This window comes from Cucurbita pepo, chromosome 15 (assembly GCF_057944985.1).
Source record: "Cucurbita pepo subsp. pepo isolate OVF chromosome 15, ASM5794498v1, whole genome shotgun sequence".
NCBI classification, from domain to species: domain Eukaryota; kingdom Viridiplantae; phylum Streptophyta; class Magnoliopsida; order Cucurbitales; family Cucurbitaceae; genus Cucurbita; species Cucurbita pepo.
The window spans coordinates 7,718,553-7,728,944 of record NC_141812.1 but is presented as its reverse complement, the minus strand read 5'-3'; the positions used below and the strand labels follow the sequence as shown (position 1 = coordinate 7,728,944).

General features: G+C 33.0%; 1 protein-coding gene and 1 long non-coding RNA gene across 2 annotated transcripts; one reads left to right on the top strand and one right to left on the bottom strand.

Moving 5' to 3' along the window:
- The first annotated feature begins 2,207 nt into the window (after positions 1-2,207).
- LOC147789246 (uncharacterized) lies at positions 2,208-2,662 on the top strand. Its single transcript, XR_015412016.1, has 2 exons — positions 2,208-2,292; positions 2,409-2,662. It is a non-coding gene; the product is annotated as an uncharacterized LOC147789246 (long non-coding RNA).
- Positions 2,663-6,946: 4,284 nt separating this feature from the next.
- On the bottom strand, positions 6,947-9,284 carry LOC111811531 (remorin). Its single transcript, XM_023698422.2, has 5 exons — positions 9,009-9,284; positions 8,209-8,259; positions 8,041-8,128; positions 7,738-7,819; positions 6,947-7,321 (listed from the first exon to the last, which is right to left on the bottom strand). Exons 1-5 carry the CDS (start codon positions 9,184-9,186, stop codon positions 7,121-7,123), a joined length of 600 nt encoding a protein of 199 aa, XP_023554190.2. The 5' UTR covers positions 9,187-9,284; the 3' UTR covers positions 6,947-7,120.
- Between the last annotated feature and the right edge of the window lie 1,108 nt (positions 9,285-10,392).

Below are 10,392 nucleotides of genomic sequence, written 5' to 3'. Positions count from 1 at the left end.
CATGTGCTACTACATTTTTCAGGTTAAGGCAAGGCATTCCTGTACGGCTGACGACGACATCGCAACTCGAGATCATGGCACTTGCATAGGACAGTGGTATTTATTTTCTTAGACTTCGGATAGAATAGAATGTTTTAAACTTAAACGCTTATTTATTTTATTTCGGGTCTTTTGTTGTGTCGTTTTAAAGATGTTTTCGAAACACGTAAGTCCATGGCTGTGTTTTAAGATAAAGGTTATGTTTTATGAAATTTAAATAAAGTCTTCCGCATTCAATGTTTATGGTATGTATACAGTAGCGACCTTAAATTAAGTAGAAAATTTCGGATCGTTACACAAAATCTGAAACTTTCTTTAACAGAGGGAGAGAAGTTGAATGATCCAAGTAAATACAAACGGTTGATAGGGAGATTAATATATTTAACTATTACTAGGCTTGACGTAGTGTATTCAGTTCGTATGTTTAGTCAATTTATGCAGGAACGTAGAAAACCACATTGGGAGGCAGCTCTTCGAGTACTGAGATACATCAAAGGTAACTCCTAGTCAAGGACTTCTACTACCATCTGAAAACCACTTAAGATTACAAACATATTGCGATTCTGACTAGGGTGGTTGTCGAACTTTTAGACGGTCTATTTCTGAGTTCTGCATTTTCCTCGAAAATTCAATTATTTCTTGAAAGTCTAAAAAGAAAATCAATGTGTCCAGATCATCAGCAGAAACCGAGTATCGAGCTATGACAAATACTTGTTTTGAGTGAACTTGGTTAAGATACTTTCTTCAAAACTTGTAAGTTTCGTTGTCCGAACCAACATTATTGTATTGTGATAATCAAGCAACATTACATATAGTAATCAATCAAGTTTTTCACGAATGTACGAATCACATTGAAATAGATTGTCATATAATTCGAGAAAAGTTAGAAGCTGGAATCATCCAACCATGTTATGTTTCTACTAAAATGCAATTGATAGATGTTTTTCACTAAAGGTTTGGAAAGACATCAATTTGAGTTGTTTTCAAAGACAAGTTGGGTGTGATTGACCTACACTCTTCAAATTCAGGGAGTATTAAGATATAATATTTGGAGAATATATTTTGTGGTATAATAATTAGCTCAGGAATATATCTTCTGTTAATATTTTTTTTTCTTATTTTCAAAATTTAGTTAGTAGTATATTTAGTATATTTTTCCTTGTTTTTTTTTTTTTTTTTTTAATTAATTGGTAGCTTGTATCCTATTTAAACCGTTAACATTAACGAAGATTGCATTTCAATCCCATCTGTTTCTGATTCTTAACCTAGAATATGTTATTTAAAGAGTCATTGGACTCACGTTTTAAGTTAGGAACTCACACAATAGTAAATATAGTAATTAGAACATTTAGTCTAACCAAGCCAAGAGTATGACATTTATATTTACGAGAAACTCAAATGAATAGAGAGTTTTGCCACGATCGGGAAATAACTAACGATAAGAAAAGAAGTAGATACCAGTCACAATTTCGGGTCAATGACAAGTTTAAAATTAAAATAGAAAAACCGAAAAATTTACATACCTGCTAAGCTCGAATGTTACATTAATATTATCTAAAAAAGTTTAAATGAAAAAAAAAATAGAGGGCAAGGATGGAAATCATACATTAGCATATACTCCATTATTTAATATTTAATATGTGAATAAAATATACTAAAATTAAAATAAAATAAAAATGAAAACTTTAACTGGATAGTAAGGCATATATATGGAATTATATGACTTCCACAAAATATTTTAAAAATAATTCTCTATTTATCATCTTTATTACACTGAAAAATAAAAAAAGAGAAAAAGTAAAATTAAAGATTTCGATAAAAGTCATTAACTTAAAATATTCTTTAAAGTATAGAAAATATATCGTTACGTATTAAAATTTATGAACTAAATTCTTACCGAACTAAAATTATACGGATTTAAAATTTTAAAACTAAACTATATTTTAGTTATTATAAATGTAAATTTGTTTGGAAATAATTAATTGAAGAGAAATTTGAATATAGAAATATTAAAATGAATAGAACTTAATTGTCGAGATAAGATTAGATTAAATTTACTGTTGTTCGATGCCAAAAGTAATAACTAAGATAATATAAACAAATATATATTCTCTAAGATTAAAAAAAAAAAAGAATATATATGAAAAATGTTCCATTTGATGATTATCTAATAACAAAATTAGTTATAAATAGAGCTACTCAACCAACAACGAAGTAAATATATCGATATCAAGTTTAAAATGGCGCACGTACGTAAGTATATCTTTTGGTCATATATTTTCTTATGTTCTTTCCTTCTTTTTAATATACTTAATTACTTTTAGTCTTTACTTAACGTTTTTTTTTTTTTTTTTTTTTGAATGTTTTAGTAAAATCATGGCCAGAACTGAATTTCATGGAGGCTAGGGTCGTAGAAAATATTATAAAGAAGCAGCATCCTGAATTTCAGATAGTGATATTGTTAGCAGGAAGTCCAGTAACCAGAGATCTTAGACCGGGACGAGTTCGACTGTTTATTAATATGGTCGGTATAGTGGTTGAAATTCCTCGTGAGGGCTAAAATGTCTTAAATATATATGTTTGAGATAATGCATAAATAAAGAATAATATTTCTACTACTAAACTTATTCTCTTTATAGTAATTATGTCAATTTGGTTGGGAGACTATATTAAGGCTTGTCGTTGGTTTTACTTTAATTAAATGAATTTTATTTTTCCATATTAGGTTAGTTTGGATGAGAAAACGAAAAAGAGAAAACACCAAAAACCACGAGTTGTCTGTGGGATTAGCATGACTTATAACTTAATGATTAAGATATCATCAGTGAAGAATTCAAGATTATCGAGCGAAAAACCATGCGTAGTGTTGCTAACAAAGCTATATCATTTGTTATTGTATACATGAATGAAATGTGACTAAATTAATGAACATTTACTTAGTAAAGCAGGTCAGATGCATAATAGCATGGATAGTGTCCGATATCAATTCATTAGCGAATACCTATGTGTTTATAAAATTGATAGTGTGTTATGATGCTTAGTTATAGAAATTATAGTATTCGTAAATAAGTTATATGTGGGATCTATTAGAGATTAGCGAATAAATTTCTAACAGTAAACTTAGCTCGAGGGCCAAAGGACCACAATAATATCTTGTAATTGAAAGAGGCATGGAGGTCATTCCGTTTAGGATTGAATTATTAAGTTACGATATGAAGTCTATTAAAGAGTTATCAGTATATATTATCTTCTCTCGTTTATCTCATGATTATGACCAAATTCCTTTAAATTGCTTCGTGATTTGTATGGAATACCTTCCTCGACCTTTTTTAAGAAGAAAATTTTTCCTGAGAATGTCTCGAGATTGAGGCTGCTTACTTTGGAAACATTCCTATTTTCTAACTTGATTTTCAAATTCCATCTTCCTCGGTTTATAAAGAGGTAAATTAGAAATATATTATCGCTTAATTCTCAAATTTCACACCCTTATAAGAAATGTTTCGTTCTCCTTCCCAACCGATGTGGGATCTCACAATTCACCCCCCTTCCGGGTCCAGCGTCCTTGTTGACACTCGTTCCCTTCTCCAATTGATGTGGGACTCCCCAATCCACCCCCCCCCCCCGCTCGGAGCTCAACCTCCTCGTTGGCACATCGTCCGATGACTCTGATACCATTTGTACAGGCTAAAGCCTACCGCTAGCAGATATTGTTCTCTAATAGGGGGTTGCCCACTCCCTCGTCTTCCTCTTCGGCATCCTCAGAGTGGCATTGTTCTAGAAACTAACATAATGTTTATTAAGTCTATAGAACATCATATTGTACACTATTATAATCATATAGCATAGCAAGCATGCTAACATGATATTAGATCAATCATCATGCTACAATCAACAATATACTCAAGATCCATCAATTTTGATGCTACATTACATTTAATACTAAGAAGAAATTATAATAAATGTCATTTAAAACATTTCTTTTTCTTATATTATGCATGACGTACTTGGCAGTGACGGGACATCTACGGTAGGACCATGGAACATGTCAAAGCTACCTCGTAGGCTAGTCTACCAAATTTGTAACCTAAAGCTCTAATACCAACTGTAACGACCCTAAATTTCTACTTAACCTAAGGTCGCTACTGTATACATATCATAGTCATTTTATGCGGTAATAATTCATTCAAAAATTTTATTATAAGTAATGGATTTACATGTTTACTAAAAGGTTTTTAAAATATTTAACGAAAATTGAAATAAAATAAACTAAAATGTCCTATACTAACCCATACACTAAGAATTTAAAGGCATGCTAACCTATACTATCTTATAGTTTATGAAATTAAAATGCAAACTATCCTATGTATGTTGCAATGCCACCGAGGGTCATACAGGGGAGCATTGTGTTTATCGGGAAAAATAAGAGTAGCATATGGCTTGAGTATTTTAAGAAATAATCAGTAATTGACCCTGCTATTGGGGTTAGATACAAGCACATACAATCATGAGTGAGACCTATCACATCACCCTATATTCCCTTACTCGATTATCCTAAGCGGGTAATTGGATGTGTATTTTTTGTTCTATTCACAGTCCATATGTGCGAGCCCCTTTCTTGGTCGAACTAGTTTTCTTTGGAGCTATTGTCGAACACTCATTAGGAATAGTGATCGTCGCAGCATTATAATAAATATAATGATCGTTTGCCTGCCTCGTAGCATACACGTCTGTACCATTATAAAAATGGGGTATTCCCCAATACATAACACACAATGGTGCATGAGGTCCCAACATTTTTCATTCATTATTGTGTATAACAACCTGTTCCGCTTTTCTTTATATCATATCATTTTATCATAACATTCCATGCATATATTGGGGTTGTGCATTATGCCGAAACATCATATTTCATGTCAATCATAACATACATTTCATCATGTCAAACATATGCCATCTCATACACATATCATGTTTTCCAATGTATCATATCATATTATGCATATATCATATCATTTACATATTATATCACGAACATGTTGTCAGGCATGTCATATCATAACATATATTATATCATTCACATATCATATCGTAAACATATCATTTCATAATCTTTCACATATAACAAGCACATGACACGTGCAAAGACACGGGGCACATGGCATCTATAGCATACAAGTTCTAACTGAACCGATAGTATAGTCACTTACTTGGTTGGCCTTAATCGGTGTTTTCCCTAAATTCTAGTACGTTTAAATTCTGCCCCTTGAAGTTGCTCCAAGTATGACATGCGTGCAGGTCGTTCGGGTTGAGGCACTGACTTCGGGTCAACTACACGGGCACACGAGTTTGCGTGATGGATCGATGGCTAAAGTTGTTGCAGGTGGGCTAAGGGATACTAGATTGGATTTGGGGCGCTGCAAGTATCAGGGTCGAAGGTTGCGTTCACCTAGCAAGCCGCTCGTGAATTTTTAGAAAATGTTTGGATTTTCTAGAATAAAATATTCAAAATTGAAATTACAAAAAGGTCCTTGAAGTTTCACTTGCTTATAAAAATGCCCCTACCATTAACATTAAAATCTGCATCTCATTCATTTCAGAATTGGCCAGCTTCAAAAAATTCTTTCAAATTTTTGCATACTCAAGAAAATTCGAGGTTTATTTGATCCAATGAATTATTGAAATTCAGTACAAGAGTTTAAGTCTATAAATTACCTTATTCTTAATTTCTTAACTCAAACCATAGTTGCTAGGTTCGCAACATCTTCCAATACAACTTAGAGTATATAGTTCTCATTCTCGAGACATTTTAGTCTTTTGACACTAAACCCTCTAACATTCAAATCAATATATTGGTTTAAATGTTCTAATTATGCATGCTCTAGCTATATAAGGTATTTATGTTGCACGAACGAAAATTGATGTATGTGGAACTCTAAGCTATTTCTACATGCACGATAGAAATTCAAGGAAACTCGTGTGAAAAATCAGTTTAAAAAAAACGAAATAATGTCTATTGGGATTCGAAACTGAGATGAAATGCAAGCGAGAAAATGGAACAAACAATAAATGAACTTATGTTCAATCGGGATTGAACTTGCACCCTTGAGACAACTACCCAAGGGAAGAGCACATGGAAGTGAACTTGAAGAACCTAGAAATAGGAGAATTATAGGTTTAAATCCGATTGAAAGCATGTTTATGAGATTTATGACAATAATAGGGCACCCGAGCATGAACAGTTTCATGATTGTTATGTCATGTTATTTTCAATGAACCAAACACTCATGAATTATGAGATATAGTTATAGAACTTTAACTTTAGTGCTCCGAGACTATGATTAGCCCTAGGATCTAGTCAAGATAGTCTTGGAAATAAGAAGTCAAGTTTTAAATCGTTAAGGTGTTCTTAGGAGCTTTGTTTACCATCACAACACCTAGGGAAAACTAAGATTAGCTTACTATGTCTACTTGTTTTAAATGCTAAGATGTCCTCTAGTAAGTTTTAGAAGTATAGGGACATCGATTTGGTCATAGTAGGCCAATAATAGATATCACGTGTGAAAATGGTCAGTGGTGTTACAAAACTCTTGAGATTTGATCTCATAATCTTGTTGAAGAACAAAACCTTTAAATCTAAATTATTTAAGAACTCAAAAACGATAAGGAAACAACCTAAGGGAAAGTTTTGGAATAGATTACGTTAATGATCAAGACTAAGAACAAAGAAAACTCGTTTCTAAACTCAAGTGATTTCAATCCCTCCACAAGATAACTAGATCAAAACTATTTCAAATTTTTCTTATTAATTTGAAAATGGTTTTTTTTTTTAAATAAAAAAATAAAAAAATAAGAAAATAAAATATCAACAAATTAATTTCAGATCTGATTGAGTTGCAATAAATTAGAATGACTATAACAATATTGATTTACATTCAAACAAATGTTCCTCCAAATATCATATTCACAAGCACTTTTCAAATCTTCACTAATCACACCAACAAATCAAACCATAAACAACAACACATCTAAAGTAACACCCAAATGACATGAACACGAACACGAACATGAACTGACGAGTTGCTCAGCTCGAGAAGCAGCTGAGAAGCTTCTTCGGGGCAGTACCAGTAGCACGGTGCTTTGCAGCCGTCTCCTCTGCCTTGAGAAGCTCTTCTCCGCGCTTGGCTTCGATCATCGCCCTCTTCTCCTCTGCTTCTTTGTGAAGCAGAGCAATTTTGTTCTTCATTTTCTCTATGTACTCTGCCTTCTTCTTCTCCAAATTTTCCTGCTCAAAATTTTGTTTAATTACTCTTCTAACATAAAACCACTCCAAAAAAAAAAAAAAAATTATCTTATCTTCCAGATTTGGTTAATATGTTTGGTATATTTTCTCGGTGTTTAGGAGTTAGCTGGTAGCTTCTATTCTGTTTAAAGGTGAAGATTGGAATTAGTGGATAACTTGTATCCTATGTAAATATTGTGAACATAGATAAAGGTGAGACTCTCCGTCCCACTTCTCTTTCTCATTTTTAATATATATATATATATATATATATTCTTACTAAGCTTTAAGAGATGAAGTGTCCCACTTCTCTTTCTCATTTTTAATATATATATATATATTCCTACTGAACTTTACGAGATGAAGTCGTAAGCAAAACGAACTAACATTTAGTTCGTGTAAATAGAATGTTTTGATACCTCAATCTTCTTCAACTCAGCCTCTACAGAAGCCTTTCTGCTATTCTCCCAAGCCACAACCGAAGAAAGCTTTTTGTGAGCTCTGCAAAACCAGGTGAGGAAATTGAGAATATTTGCTAAAATCACCACATTTAATGAGGTAAAAGTTCTCCATTTATAACCATTTAGAGAATCAAATAAATAGTTATAAGATATTTGCCCGTAATAAAAAGATAGATATGATACATTTTGTAAGTTCGGTAAAAGATATTTGCCTCTAATAAATGATCAAATATTATATAAAAGGTCGGGAATGAATGTTACTTATTCTCAGCCTTTGACTTTTCACTTTCTTCCCAAGCTTTTATGAGCGACACCCTCTTCTCTGTTGCAACTTTGGCTAGCACAGCATCTGAACAAAAATCATATACAAACTCACTCTTTTAAGGAACCAAAATAGTCATTCAAAACAGGGTTTTATGTAATGAATACCTCTGTTTACAGACCCCTCGCTGCTTTTTGCCTCACCCGCTTCTGGAACCTCTGCAATAACAACAACATATCATTAATTCTTTTTCATATTGTTGGGAGGGAAGCCCAAATCAAACCCCCGAGAGCTTATATTTAATGAGACAATATCATACTGTTGTACAGATTCGTGATTCCTAATAGGGTTTCAGGGTCATGTTCTTAACTTAGTCATGTTAATAAAATCCTCAAATATCGAACAGAGAAGTTGTGAGTCTCGAAAATATAGTTAAAAATACAAAAATGTGTAAATACAAAAATGTGTACTTTGTTCAAAGACTCCTAAAAAGGAGTCGAGCCTCGATTAAAAAGAGGCTATTCGAAGGCTCCATAAACCTCAAGTGAGTCTCTATAGTATAATTTGTTTGAAGGGAGGATTGTTGGAAGAGAATGATCATGGGTCAAACAATATTATATCATTGTAGAGAGTCGTGATTCCTAAGATCACTAGTATCTTCTAGTCACCCATAGAAACAAAAAGAAAAAAAAAAAAGAAAAAAAAAGAAAATTCCACTTTCCCAATCGAGGGCACACATAGAATAAAAATTGAATCGAATCCCCAAACAAGAGAATCAGAATCAAAGATGTATATATATATATATATATATATATATATATATATATATATATATATATATATAATTTCCCCACCAAACAGAGCATAAACAAAAGTAAACTCTGAGCTGAAAATAATAATAATAATAATAGAATTAAAAAGAAAAAAAACAGAGAGGAAAAAAGGGGTTTGAGGTATAATTATTTACTTTCAACAAGAACAAGAGCTTTGGAGTCATCGGTTTTGTGTTCAGCAGGTGTGGGGGCAGGTGCCGGTGCCGATGGGGGCGGTGGTGGAATTACAGTTTTCTCTTCAGCGACGTCTTTGGGGAGCTCCTGCGGCGGTGGCGGCGGAGGATCGGAGGGCGGGGTTGATTGGTCAGCCATGGGGGATTGGAGAGTGGGAATCTGAGAGATATGAGGATGAGTTTCCAAATATAAGGAGACAAGAGAGAGAGAGAGATGAGGGGAGGGTTGTTAGATTTAGAAGAATGATATGATATGGAAAATACAAAATAAAAAATAAAAATATGTTGCCTTGAAAATTGAGCTGGATGATGGTTACATATGACTTAATGTGAGTTGGCATGATATGTCAACACTCCACACATCTCAAACACCATATCAAACTTTATTGCTTTTTTATGTTTTTTTTTTTTTTTTTTTTTATTATTATTATTATTATTTTTTAATTTGAGACAATAGAGGAAATTAATGATTGAATGTATGGTTTATGGTCAATTAAGTTTGAGAAGAGCTGACATCTTGGAATCAAAACATATAACTCACGACTTGATTATGTCCTAGGAAGAAGAAAATTGGGCCAAAGGTCCTTGACTAGGGAGAGTGAGTCCTAGGTGAGCTATTTGTCTCCTCCCTTGCCCTCACCCTCACCCTCATTTAGCATGGTTCCATCTATTTTCGCATTATCCAAGATGGAAATGGAAGGAACGTGTACCTGTTATGTCATGGTTGTATATTTTCGATTGTGCAACATCGTGATCTTGACATGCTTAAGATAAGATTTAAGGGAAATCGAAACACAACTTGTGTGGAATCCAAGCTTGTTTGGCCACACATGCTGTCATGCGTACATATTTAATCATCTGCAACTCTATTCGACTTGCCTCTACACTAGACCAAGTCATTCGACTTGAGGCCATAGTCTTTCATGTGCAACATCACATCTCAATTCTTCATCTAAGTTCTCAATTAATATGGTCGCATGTCTTGATGTCATCCCAAGTTCTAAGAAGGTGTACCTGACAGTGACAGGACGTTGGGACCATGAAACGTGTCAAGCCTACATCGTAGGCTAGTCTATAGAATCTAAAACCTATAACTCTAATGCCAACTGTAACGAACCTAAATTTTTACTTAGAGACGTTATTAACGTCTTGTGCTCTTCTAAAATACGGAATATAACTCTTAAAAGAATACCTCCTCTCTGTTATAAATGCAAAAATATTTAAAACATCTTCTATATCTTGAAAACACAACCATGACCTATTTAAATATGAAATACGAAATATTGCAATTTAGAGAAAATAAAAGAAAATAAATACAAAATAATTTAAATAGATGAAATGCAAA

Excerpts from the sequence above, each read along its gene's own strand:
- LOC111811531 (XM_023698422.2), bottom strand. The coding sequence starts at position 9,186 with ATGGCTGACCAATCAACCCCGCCCTCCGATCCTCCGCCGCCACCGCCG. Across the intron at positions 8,260-9,008 it reads AGCTCTTGTTCTTGTTGAAA|AGGTTCCAGAAGCGGGTGAG; the intron begins GTAAATAATTAT and ends TTGTTATTGCAG. Across the intron at positions 7,820-8,040 it reads AAGTCAAAGGCTGAGAATAA|AGCTCACAAAAAGCTTTCTT; the intron begins GTAACATTCATT and ends CTGGTTTTGCAG.